Raw genomic sequence first — 19067 nt, 5'->3', positions numbered from 1 at the left:
CCCTAAAAACAAAGAGCAGAGCAAACTAACCTCTGGAAACCAGAAGAATGAAAACAAGAATAACGATAAGGATCTTTTTAAAAAGTAGAAAATACAGATACACTAGGGAAAAATAATCAACGAAGTAGTAAAACTCAATGAAGACACTCGTTCCTCTGCCCCTTGTACTCCCTGCCCTCACTTGCACATCAATGGGCCAGGAAAGTTGAATGACACTCTAATCAATCAATGTGATGGACCAAATGAAGAGGATAAAAGGCAAAACATCATCATCCCGTCAACAAATGCAGAGAAAGAAAAGCTGTCAAAACTCAACACACTGTCTGATAAAAATCTGCCAGGAAATTAAATATGGGAAGAATGTACAGAGAGAGAGAGAGAGAGAGAGAGAGAGAGAGACTTACAATATAATACAGAAAGCAGAAGACTTAACAGTGAGGAGTTGAAGCCAGGAAGGTGCCATTCGCATCTTTACTCAATGTGGCACTAGAAATCCTAGATAATTGGGCAAGAAAAAAATACATAAAATGCATCAAGTTTAGAAATGAAGAGGTTAAGAAGTCTCTGCTTGCATATGACATGATAGCAAGCTTAGAAAACTCTGGAGTCCAACAAATGATGCTAGGAGAATAGAATGAGTATGAACTTATAGGATAAAAAAAATCAGCAAACAAAAATAATCAGTTCTATTTACATGCACTCACAACATTTGACCAGAAAGTTAAATTAAGAGAACTGCTTCATTGTCAGTAACATCAACAACTTCAGCCAAAGAGGTAAAAGAGCTGAGACTAGAAACTCCAGACAGATGAAAGAACCTGAAAGGGCCAAAACTAATTGGAGACAACCTTGTGTTCATTGATTGTAAGAAATTCATTTACAATGTTCATACCAAAGTGACCTACAGACTCAGTGATCTCTCTTAAAGTCCCACTAATATTCTCTATAGAAAAAGAAAAAAGCCAGGCATCATGGCACACGCCCTTAATCCCAGCAGTTGAGGGGCAGAGGCAGGTGGATTCCTGTGAATTCCAGGCCAGCCTGGTAAACAAAAGCAAATTTCAGGACAGTCAGGGCTACACAGAGAAACCCTGTCTCAGAGAAGAAAGAATGAATGAACTTGCCAGTTAGACGAAGGGCAAGCATGCAAAGAGCAGAGCTTCCTTCTTCCCTTCTTCCTGTCCTTTACGTAGGCGGCCAGCAGAAAGTGTGGTCCAGATTAGAGGTGAATCTTCTAACCTCTTCCTCAAAAGATCTGTATTAAAATGGTGTCTTCCCACCTCAAAGATCAGGATTCGAAGTGGGATCTGCCCACATGAAATGATTTAAGTAAGAAATTAGTCGCTCACAGGTATGGTTAGGCTTTGAGGTTTTGGTTAAATACTGATGTAGTCAATTTGGCAACCCAGAATAGCCATCAAATCCACCAAGATGTTTTCAGAAAGCCTTTAAACATAGAAGATAAGACGCCAGGACTAAAGCGCCCAAGTTTAGGCATCAACTACTCCATGTGTCCTGCATCTCAAACACTGATGAACCACTGATGCTTTGAAGAAACAACACAGGAAGAAAAGTACAGAGGATGCTGTGGAATATTCTAAACTTCTGCCCAAGAAAAGGGGGTAGTTCCAGTAACAGATTGCCAAGAGGTAAAATTTCGCAGAGAGCTTCTCCTTCAAAGTCTAAATCCAGTTGCAATGATTAAGGTCCCAACTTTTTCTGTGACTGCCTGGACACTTCTCTTTCTCCAAGAGCCATGTCCACCTTGGTACTGTTTTTGGCTCTGTCCTTGACCCTAACTATGGTCCAGGTGTATTAACCAAAATAACTGGGGGTTGTGCGAGACTAAACATAAAACTAAAACAGCTAAAACATGTAAATGAATAACAATTGTGGAGTGTCTGGGAAATACTGGTGAGCTTTGCAAAAAAAAAAAAAACTAAAATACTAGGCTACCTCAAATTCTTCTCTACTGCAGTACCCCACCTTGAGCACTGATGTCACTGTGATTTTGTCTTTTTAAAACACTGCACCGCTCAGCTCAGTTACCAAGAGACTTTAGATGCACGAGCTCACACTTTTCTGCCAATTGCTTTAAAAGATGCAAATTTTTTGATTGATTTAATCAGCATCATTGTCAATGACTATCTCACCTAGATCACTTCATTTAGAGGCCCCAGCTGGATCTCTGTGGTATTCAGCCTTGTCCCCTGCATTCCCTCCCATGAGGAGGTTGCAGGGGAGGTACCTACTGATAAACCTTTCAGGGTCATGGTCCTCTCACTGCGTCCAAAGGAATCTGGGATGGCAGCAATTTCCCCAAATAACATATAAAATCCTTCTGGATACTCTAGGAAGTAGGTCTCTGTAGTGAATTCAGTTCTGGTTCTGATTAAAGAGGAAAGGGACAAAGAAGCTGCATTGAGATTAGGAAAGAAAATTGTGAGGAGAACTTCTTCCTCCGTCGTCCCATGCTAAAGTGGGATGCAGTGGTGGGGGATCTGATATTCCGTTTCTGCCTCTCATGAGAGACAAGATTTCAGTTTTCTTGAAAGAGTGGATGGCCAACTGTGTGAGCACTTGAATGCATGACAGGAACATTTGGCCCAGGGAGTTGCCCGATTTCTTGATTTTGTTGCTGGTGATTCTGTTTTCTTTTGCTCCCCTGACAGGGGTACCTGGACTTTAATCGCTATGATTGACTGGGATTCTGATGGGTTTTCTGGATTCTGCCACCAGGTGGCAACATCTGCATGCAGTTGTTTGCTCTGTTCCTCTTTTGGTCCCTAGAGGAGTCAGCTGTTTTCTCTTATGATTCCACCACAAGGTGGCACCCCTGTGATTGCTGTTGGTACCTCTGCTCTCCTGGATAGGAAATTTCCAGTCACATCAACTCACTGCTGAAGTCACAAACTCCTCCTCCCCTGCTTGTATTCTCACTTGCTCCCTGTCCTCCTTATTCTCCTTGTTCCCACAGCAGGGGAGCTGTGGAAGATCTCATGCCTCTTCCTCTCTTCATTGCCAGTACTAATGGATTTGTCTACTTAGACCAGTCACATAAACGTTCTCCTAACAAGAAGACCACCAACTCTAAATCCTCACGATGTCAGTGAGTGCTAAAGAATTTCTCCCAAGGGTTTGGGGAGGAATGCAGGGAGTGCTTGCTCTGAAACTGTGAGCTGACAGGCCCTGTGACATGGGATGGCCATTTACTGGACCCTGGACCCAGCTACTGCAAAGGCAGTTTGACTCAGTGACACAGGACCCAGGGTACCCTGATCAATTCCCTTTTATTGATAAACGACTGACTCTTGTTTTTGTTTGTTTGTTTGTTTTTCGTTTTTGTTTTTCTGACCCTTGTTTAAAACCCATCTTTAGCTTGGCTTAAGGGTTGTGATTCTGGAGATTATTCTGATGTTTAGGTTTCTAAAAACTCCTGTCATCGGCCTCCAGCCACCTGTCCTGCTCCCTTCCTAGGCTGAGACCTTCTGTTGGGTTCCCTCCACCCTGCCTACAGCCCATCTTCCTCTTCCCCATCTCCCCACCACTTTCAGACTCATCTCCACCCCTTTCCTAATAAGCCCCAAGCCCTATGCTCTCCTGGAGTCCATCCTCGAAACCACAGCTCCACCCAGGATGTAAGATGAGCAGAAACAAGAAATTCCTTTTGTCCTCAGCCATTGCTTTGGATGCTGAAAAGCTACTCACTTTTGAGTCAACTTGTTCATGTTAATCCCAACTGTGACAATAAGGCCACGCCACAATCTGAGCCAAATTTGATGCAAACTTGATTTTTTTTTATTGAGGTAGCATCCAAGAGCTGAGGTTTAAAGGGTACAACCCCAAATCCATTTCTTGGGCCCCTTTTAAGGAGTAAAATCACAGGTCATTTTACAGAAGACAGGGACAATGGGGCAATAAGGAAATACAAGGGGAAAAAAAACTCTTAAAAAAAAAAAAAACATGAGGTCACCGTGCTATTAGGGAAGGTCAGGGAGGGTCAGAGAAGGTAAGATTATTCTCAGAAACAAGTCAGGGTTTTAGGCTGAGGAAAGTCAGCTTCCAGGAAACAGAGAGCAAAACAAACTTACTTTTAACAACACAGCATCGTGGCTTCTGTCAGTGGGAGAGAGCAGCCTTTGATGTGGACTGAAACTGAGGGAGAACTCTAAACCTCAGCTGAGTCAGGAGAATTGCTGTATGGTTACTGTATGGGCTCAGGCCTTACCTCAGGGATAGCGGCCCCAAAGGCAGAACTGAGTTCTCACTCAAGCCCTGCACTGGTGAAGGGACAGACGAGTAAACATTCATATGGACAGCAGGGGTGCTTTGCTCCCCTTCATGCCCAAGCCATCACTCAAAAGCAGACTACTGACTGCTGAGGGGAAGCCTTTAAAACACGGAGGTAATTGTGGCTCTGGTTTGGCTCCCTACAGAGGTGACTGTTACCTATTGGCAAGAGGCATCAAGCAGCCAACAAGGAACAAGCCCCCCCCCCCAAAAAAAAACAGAGAGCAGACTGGGCAGCCTGCCAAGCCAGAGAGAAGCCTGCAGAGCCCATTCCATCCAGCCCATTGCCTTTCTTCATTCATAGCTCCACCCCCAACTCACTGACTCCCAGTAGGAAGAGGATAAGGCCCTCTCCCAAACTGCAACACAGGAGCCAACTGAATAGTGGATCTCGCTGTGGTGTAAGGAGAGCAGGGCCCTTTGCTTGTCCCAGCCGCCTGGCTAGCCTACACCTGAAAGAACTACACAGAAATTGCATTAATTAAATCACTGCCTGGCCCATTATCTCTAGCCTCTTATCGGCTAACTCTCACACACCTTGATTTAACCCATTTCTAATAATCTGTGTTCACCATGAGGCCGTGGCTTACTGAGAAAGATTCAGCGTGTCTGATTCTGTCAGCTCCATGGCGGTTCTCCCTGACCCTGCTTTCTTCCTCCCAGAATTCAGTTCTGTCTTCTCTGCCTACCTAAGTTCTGCCCTATCAGGCCAAAGCAGTTTCTTTGTTAATTAACTAATGAAAGCAACAAACAAACAGAAGGACCTCCTACACCATTGCTGGACTCGAGAGTGTTGTTTTTAAAAAAAAAAAATATGCAGCGGGTCCTGGGCACAGAGACTTCCGGGTTCCCAGGAGAGCCACCGAAGCAGGTGGATGTGAGCCCATTGTGTCCGGAGCCGCTAGCAGGTGCCCGGTGCAGAACTCCGGAGCGTCTCTGCTGGGCTGGCCGCTGTGAGTCCCAAAGCAGAGGGCCATGCAGCCAGGGGAGCCAAGCGGTGGCGGGTTCCCAACAGCAGGTGGGCGCTTATAAACAGACACATAGACACAGAAAATAGGCATAAACATTTATTAAAGGAGAGAGGGAGAGAGAGAGAAAGGCAGACAGGGATAGACACGTGTGCACACCAGAAAGGGGACAGTAAGAAAAGAGAGTTTCCAGGTGGGACAAGTGGTCAGAGGTCACTGGGAGTGGGTGTGGCTTGTCCCTTAAAGGCGCAAGCGACCAAGGAATAACAGAGAGCATCCTCACTGTTGCCCTCAGATGCCTTGTGGTACATCGACTGCCTAGACCACACACTGGGTGCCACCAGACTGACTAGGTCTTATCTTCTAGGTTCCAGATTACGTCTCTCTGAGCGGTGGCTGCTCAGGCACTGGGTGCCACCAGACTGACTAGGTCTTATCTTCTAGGTTCCAGATTACGTCTCTCTGAGCGGTGGCTGCTCAGGCTGCCTCTCAAAGTCTCTCCTGCACTCAGGTCAACCCAAGAAGGCAAGAGACAAACAGGTCCCCTCTGTCCATCTGAGAAGAGTAGCCTATGATAAGAAATGGAAATTTGACTTCCCAGAGATGAAGCCTCCTCACATCAGATGTAGTGTGTAGATGTATCCATTAGTATGTGTTGGTATCTTCTCAGAATGGATAGAAGCCTTTGCTACTCAGGGGGACACTGCTCTGACAGTGAACAAGATTCTTTCAGATAAAAATATTTCTAGGTATGGACTGCCCCTTGTCAATCATAATAAGGTAATGGGTTTGCCTTCACTCTATCCATAGCTTAAATGATCAGTAATGCCTTAAATGTTACCAGGAAATTGTGTCTACTGACCTCAAAGCTCAGGACAGGGTCCAAGGCAGAACTGAACTATTAAGTCAGCCTTCTCTAAATTAATTTTGGAAACCAGTGAAAATTGGTCCAACCTTTTACTCCTGACCCTGCTTAGGGTGAATTTTACCACCCACAAGACAGCATTTACCCCCATGAGATTGCCTTTGAAAGACGCCTGTGGGATCCCTGCTAACACCACCACCAGCAGAGGGTTGATCTACAGGAAGCAAGAAGCAAGCCCAGTTTAACCTGACTCAGTGGGCAGTATTGGTTCAGACTTTGAAAGTCTGACCCCAGGTAGTTTATTTCGGGCATTTCTAATCACTACACAATTGGGAAAATGTCTCCTGGTGGATATTAACTCAATCTCATGTACACAGCAAAGCTTAATACAACAAAACTCATTTCAAGTACAAGTGACATCTTCCATAAAGATAGGTTCTAGGGGATTAACTGAGGACACAAGCTCAAGATAAGGGTCTGGAGGAGAATCCTGCTGTGATTGACTGAGATAAACAAGATCAAGATAAGGATCTGGGGTAGCTGTTGTGGTCTGACCATACAGATAACACAGAGGTCACCAGGCTATTAACCCCATGTCTTTCCAGCCTTCTGGGCAGAAAACGGGTTATACATCTCTCTTGACAGAAAAGACGATTCTGTGTGTTTAATGGTCCCCATCCCCCAGACAGCATTTCTCCTTAAAGTTCGGGCTGTCCTGGAGCTCAGTCTGAAGAACGGGCAAAAGCAAAGCCATTCTCTCCACTCCCTGGAAGTTGTGACCTGAGTCATAAAAGGTAGGACCTGGGAGTTATTGGTTTATGGACAATTGCTGTCCAAAGACAGGGAGGATCCCAGAAGTGGTGTGAGGTGGTCACAGCTGGTTGATAGGGTGAGCATGGGTCTGTTAGTGGTGAGAGTTGGGTGTGGTCTTATTATAAATTTCTGGATTCTGGTGCAGTCTGCCAAGGCACCAGCTGAAGGCATGGACTTTACACCGCTTCTGTCTTTTCTGATAATATTGCCCACGGTTGCTAAGGCCACAACTGCCGGTGAGTGAGATGAAGGGTCTGCGGGGAGTGGGGTGGGAGCTCAGGACAACAGCATGTTTCCAGGGACAAGGCAGCCACAACAACACACATGTCCACAATTTTTTTACCTTCTTTCTTTCTGATCTAAAGCAGGATTTCAAACCATAGCACACCCTATAGAATCTGTCATAATCCCTCTCTCCCTCAGTCTTTCGAATTCCTGATTAGATTTGTCCCTCCAAGCTCAGCTTTGATTCCCATGAGGTTCATATCTATCAGCCTGTTCCCCCTCCATACACATCCAGCTTTCCCCGCTTTACCACCCATAAAGTACATTTTACCCCATCTTCCACCAGGTGGCAATTTGATGTGGGATTCCCCTCTGAATGCTGTAAATACCATTGGTCAATAAAGAACTGTCTTGGGCCTGCACAGGGCAGAATAGAGGCAGGCGGGGAAAGCTAAAGTAAATGCTGGGGAAAAGAAGGCAGAGTCAGAGAGATGGCATGTAGCCCCGCTGGAGACAGACGCTGGACAGAACTTTACCTGGTAAGCCACAGCCATGTGGCAATAAGCATATTAAATTAAGATGTAAGAGCTAGTCAGTGAGAGGTTAGAGCTAATAGGCCAAGCACAGATTCAGATGACCAAGTTTCTGGGTGATTATTTCAGGGCTGTGCAGCTGAAACAAACTAACAGTCCTCTGCCAACAAATTGATGAAATTCCCTAAATGATTGTTTATAAATGTTTGTTTACATTTAAAGGGGGATATGCTATAGAGAATTGCATTGGTATGAATCTTGCTCTATCAATACAAGTTTTAGGTCAATTTTATTACATATATATTTCTGCTCTTGATTAAGGTATTGTATCTGTGCACCTCATTTAAAGATGTAATGTGTTAATTTAAAAATATGTGTTAATAATCATCTATAATAGTCAAGCTTGTAGTCATTTTAGATTTGTTTTAATGTTTCATTTTTATATATTTATTTAAAAACTATCCTTTTTCGCCGGGCGGTGGTGGCGCACACCTTTAATCCCAGCACTTGGGAGGCAGAGGCAGGCGGATCTCTGTGAGTTCGAGACCAGCCTGGTCTACAAGAGCTAGTTCCAGGGCAGGCTCCAAAACCACAGAGAAACCCTGTCTCGAAAAACCAAAAAAAAAAAAAAAAAACTATCCTTTTTCACTATACATACCAATCTAAGTTCCTACGCCCCCTTGCTCCCTCCATATACCCTCCTACCTCACCCTCATCCAATCCACAGAAAGGACAAGGCCCTCCCCACTATATCCAGGCCAGGCAAGGTGACCATCCAAAGAGAATGGGTTCCCAAAAAGCCAGCATATGCAGAAGGGATTAATTCTGGCGCCACTGCCAGTGGCCCCTCAGTCTTCCCCAGACATGCAACTGCCAACCCCACTCAGAGGGACCGGTTTGGTCCCATTCTTAGTTCTTCCCAGTCTGGCTGGAGTTGGTGAGCTCCCACTAGCTCAGGCAGACTGTTTCAGTGGCTGAACCCATCATGGTCTTTACCTCTTTGCTCACATTCTCATTCCTCCCACTCTTCAACTGGACCTCAGGAGCTCCGTCCAGTGCACCAATGTGGGTCTCTGCTTCTGTTTCTATCAGTTGCTGGATGAAGGTTCTATGGTGATATTTAAGATATTCATCAGTTTGACTACAGGGCAAGTCAAGATTGGGCCCCCTCTACTCTATGCTTAGGGTCCTAGCTTGGGTCATCCTTGTGTATTCCTGGGAATTTCTCTAGAGCCAGCTTTCTGCTAACCCTATCGTGGCTCCCTCAATCAAGATATCTCTTTCCTTGCTCTCATCTCTGTCCTTCCTCCATCTCGACTATCCCATTCCCTCAAGTTTTCCTCACCTCTCCCCTTCTCCCTTCTTCTTCCCCTTCCACCCTCCGTTCTACCCCCACCCCCATGCTCCCAATTGTGTCAGGCAATCTTCTCTATTTCCCCCTTTCCAGGTGGATCTATATATGTTTTACTTTGGGTTCACTTTATTGCTTAACTTCTCTAGGATCATGAACTATAGGCTTAATATCCTTTGTTTATCGCTAGTATCCACTTATGAGTGAGTACATACCATATTTATCTTTTGGGTCTGGGTTACCTCACTCAGGAAAGTGTTTTCTAATTCCATCCATTTTCATGCAAAATTCAAGATGTCATTGTTTTACCACTGAGTAGTACTCCAATGTGTAAATGTGCCATATTTTCTTTATCTGTTCTTCGGTTGAAGGACATCTAAATTATCTCAACATTCTGGCTATTACAAATAATGCTGCTATGAACATAGTTGAACAAATATGTGATTGAGCATCATTTGGATATATGCCCAAAAATGGAATTGCTGAATCCTGAGATAGGTTGACTCCCAATATTCTGAGAGCCACCATACTGATTTCCAAAGTGGTTGTACAAGTTTGCATTCCCACCAGCAATGGATGAGTGTTCCCCTTACTCCACATCCTCTCCAATATAAGCTATGATGTTTTTGATCTTAGCCATTTCTGAAAGGTACAAGATGGTATCTCAAAGTTGTTTTGATTTGTATTTCCCTAATGGCTAAGGATGTTGAACATTTCCTTAAGTATCTTTTGGCCAGCTGAGATTCTTCTCTTGAGAATTCTCTGTTCAGTTCTATACACCATTTTTAATTGCGTTATTTAAAATTTTGATGTCTAATTTCTTGAGTTCTTTATATATTTTGGGGATAAATCCTTTGTCTGATGTAAGGTTGGTGAAGATCTTTTTCCATTCAATAGGCTGCTTTTTTGTCTTATTGACTGTGTCCTTTGCTTAAAGGAAGCGTCTCAGTTTCAGGAAATCCCATTTATTTATTATTGCTCTCAGTGTCTGTGATATTGGGGTTACATTTAGGAAGTGTTCTCCTGAGCCCATGCATTGAAGACTACTACCCGCTTTTTCTTCTATAAAGTTCAGTGTGATTGCATTTATATTTAGGTCCTTAATACATTTGGACTTGAGTTTTGTACATAGGGATAGATATGGCTCTATTTTCATTCTTCTACATGTTAATGTCCAGTTATGCCAGCACCATTTGTTGAAGGTACTTTCTTTTTTCCATTGTATAATCTTAGCTTCTTTGTCAAAAATCAGATGTTCATAGGTGTATGGATTAATATCCGGGTCTTCAATTCGATTCCATTGGTCAACCTCTCTGTTTTTATGCCAGTACCAAGCTGTTTTCATTGCTGTAGCTCTGTAGTAGAGCTTGATATCACAGATGGTGATGCTTCTGGAAGTTCCTTTATTGTGCAGGATTGTTTTGGTTATTCAGTTTTTTTGCTTTTCCAAATGAAGTTGATTATTGTTCTTTCAATGTCTATGAAGACTTGTGTTGGGATTTTGATAGGGATTGAATTGAATTTGTAGATTGCTATTGGTAGGACTGCCATTTTTACTATGTTGACCCTACCTATCAAAGAGGATGGGAGATCTTTCCATTTTCTGGTATCTTCTTCAATTTCTTTTTTCAAAGACTTAAAGTTCTTGTCAAATAGGTCTTTCACTTCCTTGGTTAGTGTTACCCCAAGATATTTTATGCTATTTGTGGCTATTATTAAAGGTGATGTTTCTCTGATTTCCCTCTCAGCTTCTTTATCATTTGTGTATAGGAGGGCTACTGGTGTAGGAGGTCCTTCTGTTTATGTGTTGCTTTCATTGGTTAATCAATAAAGAAACTGCTTGTCCTGATAGGGCAAAACTTAAATAGGCAGAGAAGACAAAACTAAATTCTGGGAGGAAAAAAGCAGAGACAGAGAAAGAGCTGCCATAGAGAGAGAGCCACCACTGAGACGGAAATGCCAGGTCAAACATACTAAATCTTTCCCGGTAAGCCACGACCTCATGGTGACATACAGATTATTAGATATGGGTTAAATCAAGATGTGAGAGTTAGCCAATAATAGGCTAGAGATAATGGACTAAGCAGTAATTTAATTAATACAATTTCTGTGTGGTTATTTTGGGTGTAAGCTAGCTGGGCAGCCGGGATGAGAAGCAGGCCCTCTCTCTTCTTACAGGCTACTGATATTTTTTAGTTGATCTTGTATCCTGCCACATCATTGAAGGTATTTATCAGCTGTAGGAGTTCTATGCTAGAGTTTTTGGAGTCACTTATATATACTATCATATCATCTGCAAATAATGAAAGTTTGACTTCTTTCTTTTGTTTTTGATTTCCTTTAGTTGTCTTATTGCTATAGCCAAAACTTCAAGAACTACGTTGAAGAGATATGGAGAAGGTGGACAGCCTTGTCTTGTTCCTGATTGTAGCAGGATCACTTTGAGTTTCTCTCCATTTAATTTGATGTTGGTTGTCAGCTTGCTCTATATTGCTTTATTAGATTTAGATATGTTCCTTGTATCCCTGATCTCTTCAAGACCTTTATCATGAAGGGGTGTTAGATTTTGCTGAATGCTTTTTCAGCATCTAATGAAATGAACATATGGGTTTTTTTTCTTTTAGCTTATTTATATGATGAATTACATTGATAGATTTTTATATGTTGAACAAGCCCTGCATCTCTGGGATAAAGCTGACTTGATCATGGTGGATGATTTTTTTTATGTGTTCTTCTATTCAGTTGGCCAGTATTTTATTGAGTATTTTTGCATCCATGTTCATGAATGAGATTAGTCTGTAATTCTCTTTTTTGGTTGAGTCTTTGTGTGGTTTCAGTATCAGGGTAACTGTAGCCTCATAAAAAGAGTTTAGCAATGTTCCTTCTGTTTCTATTATGTGGAAGACTTTGAGGAGTAGAGGTATTAGCTCTTCTTGGGAGTTCTGGTAGAATTATGCACTAAAATCATCTGGCCCTGGGTTACTTTTAGTTGGGAAGCTTTTGATGACAGCTCCTATTTCCTTGTAATGTATAGGTCTATTTAAATTGCTCATCTGGTCTTGATTTAATTTTGGTATATGGTATCTATCTAGAAAATTGTCCATTTCTTTTATGTTATTCAATTTTGTGGAGTACAGGTTTTTGTAGTATGACCTAATCATTCTCTGAATTTCCTCAGTATCTGTTTTTATGTCCTCCTTTTCATTTCTGATTTTGTTAATTTGGATATTCTCTCTCTGCCTTTTGATTAGTTTAAATAAGGGTTTGTCTATCTTGTTGATTTTCTCAAAGAACCAGCTCTTTGTTTTATTGAATTTTTGTATTGTTTTCTTTGTTTCTATTTTGATGATTTCAGCCTTCAATTTGATTATTTCCTGTCTTTTACTCCTCCTGGGTGAGTCTACTTCTTTTTGTTGTAAAGATTTCAGGTGCGCTGTTAAGTCACTAATGTGAGCTTTCTCCATTTTCTTTATGTGGACACTTAGTGCTATGAACTTTCCTCTTAGCACTGCTTTCATAGTATCCCATAGGTTTGGATATGTTGTGCCTTCATTTTCATTAAATTCTAGGAAGTCTTTAATTCTTTCTTATTTTTTCCTTGACCCAGGGGTGGTTCAGTAGTTCACTGTTCAATTTCCATGAGTTTGTAGACTTTCTGAGAGTAGTATTGTTGTTAAATTCTAACTTTAATCCATGGTGATCCAATAAGACACAAGGGGTTACTCCAATTTTTTTTGTATCTGTGGAGGTTTGCCTTGTTACTGAGTATGTGATCAATTTTAGAGAAGGTTCAAGGAGGTGCTGAGAAGATGATATATTCTTTTGTGTTTGAGTGGAATATTCTATAGATGTCTGTTAAGTCCATTTGAATCATGACATCTGTTCTCTTATTTCCCTGTTAAGCTACTGTCAATTGCCGAGAGTGGAGTGTTGAAGTCCCCTGCTATTACTGTGTGGAGTTTGAAGTGCAATTTAAGTTTTAGTAATGTTTCTTGTGTTAGGGGCATAGATGGTCAGGACTGAGACTTCATCTTGATGGATTGTTCCTGTTATGAGTATGAAGTGACCTTCTGTAAAATGAGGGCCTTCTGGTAGTGAGTGCCATTCTGTAACATGAGGAGTGGGCTTGTTGGGGTTTCCATCCTGCCCAGTTTCCACAGCCATTTAGCTCCAAAGAAAATCACACAGAGGTATCCATAGATTATAAACTGATTGGCCCATTAACTCAGGCTTCATATTAGCTCTTATAACGTATATTAACCCATTATTCTTATCTATGGCAGCCACATGGCTCGGTACCTTTTTCAGTGAGGCAGGTCATATCCTGCTTCTGTCTGTCCCAAAGGGATATCAGGGCAGATACTCAGAGGCTGGCCCACGTGCTATTCCACACAGCATTATCTAGGACCCAGGAACTCACTTCACAGCCAGAGAGGCACAGCAGGAGTCATGGAGGATGCTGCTTGCTGTCTGGATTACTAGTTCCTGCAGAGCTATATTTCTTATCCAACCAGAGACCACCTACCAGGGAATGGTAACACCCACAGTGGTTGGGCATTTCTACATCATTAATAGAAACAGGCCGTCAGTAGACACTCTCTTCTTAGGTGAGTCTAGGCTGGATCAAACTGGCAATTAGAGCTAACAAGCAAAGATGTTCAAGTCTATGATCTGAGAGTACATATCAGTAAAAATGGTGTCCAAGCAACTTCTGTTCCATCCTCACCCTGCTCCACTCTGCCCCACAGCCTCACGCACCATCCTGTCTCCACACGGTCTACATGAGCAGCTTCTGGAGATTCTCCAGGATGAACAGATCAAGAGAAGACATCCTGAAGTTTTCCTGCTATAACTGACAGGGCCAACCCCTAATAAGGTCATGTGATAACAGATAAGAGATTGTTGCTGTAGGAAGTCTTACAGCTAGAGGTTACCCACCCTCTGGGGCGTGGCTTCTTATACCATATATGCCCATGTAGAGCATGCATCCGGACTCTCTGTTGTGGTTGTGGGATTCGTTTTCTGATCTCCATTCAAGCAGAGAAGTCTGATTTGTGAGTCTACCCCTAAATAAAGGACCATCTATTTCTCAATTCTGAGCTAGTGTGGGATTTCTTTTAAGCATCATTCCACAAATTGTCGGTGGAGATCAGGGGTTGGCCACACCATAACCTGCATCTTCAGGCTAGAGAGATAGACTGACTATGTTTTACTTAGCTCAGTTTAAGCTCAGTCAGCTCTCCAGCAGGGCTACACGTCTTCTCTCTGACTCCACCTTCCTTTCTCCCAGCATTCAGTTCTGTCTTTCCTGCCTACCTAAATTCTGCCCTGTTATAGGTCCAAAGCAGCTTCTTTATTCATTAATGGTATTCAAGCATACAGAGGGAATTCCCACGTCAGTCAGCCATTTTATTTTATTTACTTTACTTACTTAAGAAATTTATTTATTTCTCCCTTTTTAAAAGACTCCCTTCCAAAGGATTTTCTAGATCCACAGGCAGAGACTGTCCCTGAGCCCCTGTTCCTCATCCCTAACTTCGCTGCATGTTTCCTTCACAGATGCTGCTTATCTTTGCTACAGCTTCACTGTTAGCAAGTCAAAGTCTGGACCATGGTGGCACAAAGTCCAAGGCCAACTGAACGAAGACACTTTTCTTTCATACAACAGCAGCAGCAATTGCCAAGCCATTGGTGTTTGGGGGAACCAATTGAATGCCACAAACATCTGTGACAAACAGGTTGACACTCTGAAAGATGGAGTTGACCTGCTCAAAGAACAAGTGGTTCACATGAAGCAGGAGAAGAAGATATTCAGAGGTAAGCTTCAAATGGCCCCATATTCTTGGGGTAGAGTGCTTGCCTGGCATGCCTGAGGCCATAGGTCAATCCGCACTATCACAAACTAAATAAAAGAACATATCAGATGTGCCCCTGAAGGAAAGAACAGGATTTGTGACAGGTTAGGAACATTCATTGTTTTCATGGAGGAAAAGAATGAATCACTGGTAGTCAAACCTAAGTGGTCCTGCAGCAAGGCTTTAGGGGAGAGCAAGGTCAGAAGATGGGAAGAGAGGGGAAGGGGCAGGATTCATTAAGAGCAGTGGCTGATCTCTTTGCAATGGGCACAGAGCCCCTCTCTCTGCAGGCCAGGCTGTGTTGTTGGCATGAAGGAGATGGACATTTCAATGGATCCTGGGACTTTGACCTCAATGGACACAAAATGGTCCATGTTGACTCAAGCACTGGAAAGTGGACTGAAGTTGACCCTGCATCCAGATGGATGAAAGAGATGTGGCAGAAAAACAAGGAGTTAACAGACTTCTTATCCAGGACCTCACAGGGGGACTGCAGGGCCTGGCTTAAGGAGATGATCAAGTCACTCTTGGAAGAAAAGCTGGAGCATACAGGTAACTGGGAAGAAGGGGAAGAAACTCACTGCAGATTAGGGTGTGTGTGTGTGTGTGTGTGTGTGTGTGTGTGTGTGTGTGTAGTAATGTAATCACCATGAGTCCTTGGGTTGATGGTCATTTTTCCGCCATTCATTTCATTTCTCTCCCTCTCCTATCTCATTAATTGTGGATACATGGTTCTCTCACTGCGGTTCTCGCTGGCTGTCACAGTCTGAGCATCCTTGTGTTTCCTGGCCTTTTCCTCATTCTGCACTCACTGTTGCTTTTCCTCTCACCTGATCTTTCTTCTTCCCTGGCACCATCCTCACGGGTCATCTCATGCCTCCTATCCTGCCAGACGAAAGATGAGGCTCCATTATTATCCTGCTTCTCCTACCATAGCTGCCTGAGTCTTATTAGGTCACGGAACATGCTATCTCTCCCTTCCTACTCAGGATCCACCTAAACAGTTGTTACATAGCAATGGGGGTGGAACTCTGTGTATTGCTGAATTGCTAGACAACCCAGACGCTATGGTGAGATTTCCTCAGATTTGAGGTCTGGTCAAAGACTCAACTTGTGTTTCTACTTCAGCCTCAACAACCACTACTCCACATGTGGACCAGCTTTTGTCCCTGGCCATCAAGCCCAACATCTCTGTCCCACTGATAATCCTCCGCTACTCCCTTCTTCTGTGGTCTCTGAGGAGAATCCTTGACAATGAAGGTACTGAGGGCCATGGCTGGGAGTGGGGTGAGACAAAGATGGGAGAGGAGTGAGGAAGCAGGAATGAATTCCTGAAGACTTGATGCTGTTTCTCATCTATAGCATCTTATTGAGAAAGGAGGCAGGAGATCTGGAGTTCATGTCACCTGCTAGCAATAGCGTGTGCACGCTCACCCTTGACAGGACAGGAATCATGTCACAGAGCAGTGGGGAATGAGAAGGGAACACAGCAGGTGCCTGATCAGAGCAGGTTCCTAATCAGGGAGGTCCCCTGATACAGATGTGGAAACATTAGGAACACAAATGAATAATGTGGTAGCTCTACTCAATGTATAGGAAAAAGAAGATTCTATACCACAGACAAAGATAAAGAAGACATAAATAAAGAGATGGTACAGGGGCAAGACCACTTCCTGTTTGTGTCGGACTTGGGTTCCAGTCCCAGCACCCACATGGCAACCATACAGTTCCAGGTCTGAGAGATCCAGCCCCTTCTCCACAGACACCAGGCATTTATACAGTGCACTTACAGGCATGCAAGCTTATGCTCATACACATAAACTCACAATGAATAGAGCAGCGGCCTCCAGAACCCCTGGAGCAGTGGCCCCACTGCAGGCAGGTGGACTGAGCTGCTGCTGGAGTCTGCTCCTATCTGGGCTGCTCAGATGACAAGGTGGGGCTGAGACAGTCACATCCACACCTGTGTGTGTCACTCTAAGGCTGAGAAAGAATGGAGAAGAAGGCTGGATAGGGGTCCCCACGACTCCTCCAGCCCCTCCCATCATGCCCTGAGTCAGGAAGCAGAGCTAGTCATCACCACTTTATTCTCATCTCCAGGTCTGCAGCAGGGCCTGGGGCTCTGGGACAAGGGAAAGAAGGAGGAAGACAGTAGGGGATCCAGGATGGGATGATAGAGTAGGGGACTGAATGACTCTCAGTGAGGGTGGCTGTGGGGTGGTGATGACTGGTACAGGGCACCCAGGAGAACTGACCCAGGCTCTCCTCAGATCCTTCAATAGATGTGTTTCCTTGCTGCAGGTTGAAGATGCTCCAGAGAAGTCATGAGAGTTCATCTGGTGCCACCACTCTCCCTTTCCATCAGCCTCCACCAGATGAATCAGGATGCTGCGGACACAGCATTTCATGGTCTTCACTCTGTGTATTCACTTGGGCCCTTTCTTATCCCCTTGTACTCTTGGGGCTCCCTGGTTGAATTTGCCCTTAACATGGAACTACTTGAACTAGAGATCTGAAAAAGGACATGGCTGTGTACACATCCTTAGCAGAGGAAACAGGACAGCCAGATCTCCTTAGTGGGATTGTGAACTTTTTACTCTTGTGTATCTAGGTCAATGTGAGACAGACTAGAAAGGCCCCACCTCTGCTAAGGTATTTGCTTGGAAGTCAAATTCTGTTAAAAAATATTGATTTTTAGTAGATATGTATTATAACTACACCTTACTAGGCAGCCATCTCTAGAACAAAAGAAAATATGTCTCTTATTTTTAAATGTCTATATATATATAATATAGTCATAAGAGAAATGTAATATTTTATAATATTATTACTATTATAGGTTAGTCATACACTAGGTAGCCTAGCAATGCCCACATTCACAGTGAGAACAGAGAACCGGGAAGCTGCTCAGTCCGACAGGCTGGCTGTCCCTGCAGTGACAATCTGGCAGTGAAAGGCAGAAGGTCCTGGGAGCTGGTGCTGCTGAGTCCACATCCTCCTGGTGCAGGTCTGGGTCAGCGCTGCTCTCCACTGTGTCAGAGAAGCTTCTTCTGCACATCCAGACCTGGGATGGAAGGAGAGTGAACTCACACTGGTTTCCTCTGACTGCACAGGGACACTTTGCACAAGTGCACTAGCACTCACACACACGTCACACACACACACACACACACACATACACAGTGACACATACACACAGTGACAGCATAAGGACTTGAAAATATGGAAAGATCACTACTGAAAACATGTTTTTGAGGTAGGGCATAACTATGTAGAACAACATGGAATGGAACTCACTACATAGACCAGGCTGACCTGGAACTCAGAGATCTTCCTGCCTCTACATCCCCCACATTGGGCTTAAAGGTGTGTGCACCACACCTGACTGATTCTTGGATTTTGAGCTCTTATGTTGTGCTACTAAAGTATCACTAATGTAAGATGCACTATTTCTCCCTAATTAATTTATAACTATAGTGGCATTAAGTAGACTGGCCATACTCAGATATCTCAGGCATCACTAAAGGAAACCTGTAACACCTAATCCTAAGAAAGAGAAATTGAGGACCAGTTGTTTAGTTGAAGTCACTGGTAATGTCTGTCCTTTATTTTCATTACTGGAAGCCATCTGATTGCTGACTTGGCATCTTTAAAAAATGCCATCCTTCTACTCAGATGTCTATGAACTTTCTTCTTGTGATTGCTTTGCATATGTTCCTGTTTCTACAAATATGTATATGACTGGGTTGTGTGACTTTTACATAAAATTCTCAGAGAATTCTCTTGTAATTATTTTACTTCTCAAGGTTTGTGGCAATGGCTATTTCATTTGTAATAAATTAGCTGTAATATTCTCTTTGTTCTTTGTCAATCTGTGTAAAGACCTGTTGAATTCAGTATTCCTTATTTTGGTCTGGAGGGGGTTGGAGGTGGAGACAGGGTTTCTCTATGTAGCCTGGACTCTGTTCATCTGAGGGGACTAACCCTGATAAGAAATGGAGGTTTGACCTCACAGAAATCAAGCCTCTCACACCCAAGTTTAAGTATCTGTGTGTGTTGACACCTTCTCAACTGGATAGAAGCCTTTGCTACTCAGAGGGGACACTGCTCTGACAGTGACCAAGACTCTCTTACATAAGATCATTCTAGGTTCAGACTGCCCTTGTC

At 43.4% G+C, this 19067-nt stretch overlaps 1 protein-coding gene across 1 annotated transcript in view; it reads left to right on the top strand.

The window, feature by feature from the left end:
* The window catches only part of LOC121466453 (UL16-binding protein 1-like), a 79591-nt gene extending 60831 nt beyond the window's left edge, over positions 1-18760 (top strand). Inside the window, exons 3-6 of the mRNA XM_041680180.1 lie at positions 14605-14862; positions 15174-15452; positions 16029-16160; positions 17202-18760. Coding sequence (XP_041536114.1) covers positions 14835-14862; positions 15174-15452; positions 16029-16160; positions 17202-17206 — 444 coding nt within the window. The 5' untranslated portion in view covers positions 14605-14834 and the 3' untranslated portion in view covers positions 17207-18760. The remainder of the gene's footprint in view (positions 1-14604; positions 14863-15173; positions 15453-16028; positions 16161-17201) is intronic.
* Positions 18761-19067: the final 307 nt, after the last annotated feature.

The sequence above is a fragment of the Microtus oregoni genome, unplaced genomic scaffold (assembly GCF_018167655.1).
Source record: "Microtus oregoni isolate MIOR12 unplaced genomic scaffold, Mior012 000033F_ref0000390, whole genome shotgun sequence".
Classification (NCBI taxonomy): Eukaryota; Metazoa; Chordata; class Mammalia; order Rodentia; family Cricetidae; genus Microtus; species Microtus oregoni.
The sequence above is the reverse complement of the archived record's forward strand: the minus strand, read 5'-3'. Positions and strand labels throughout refer to the sequence as shown.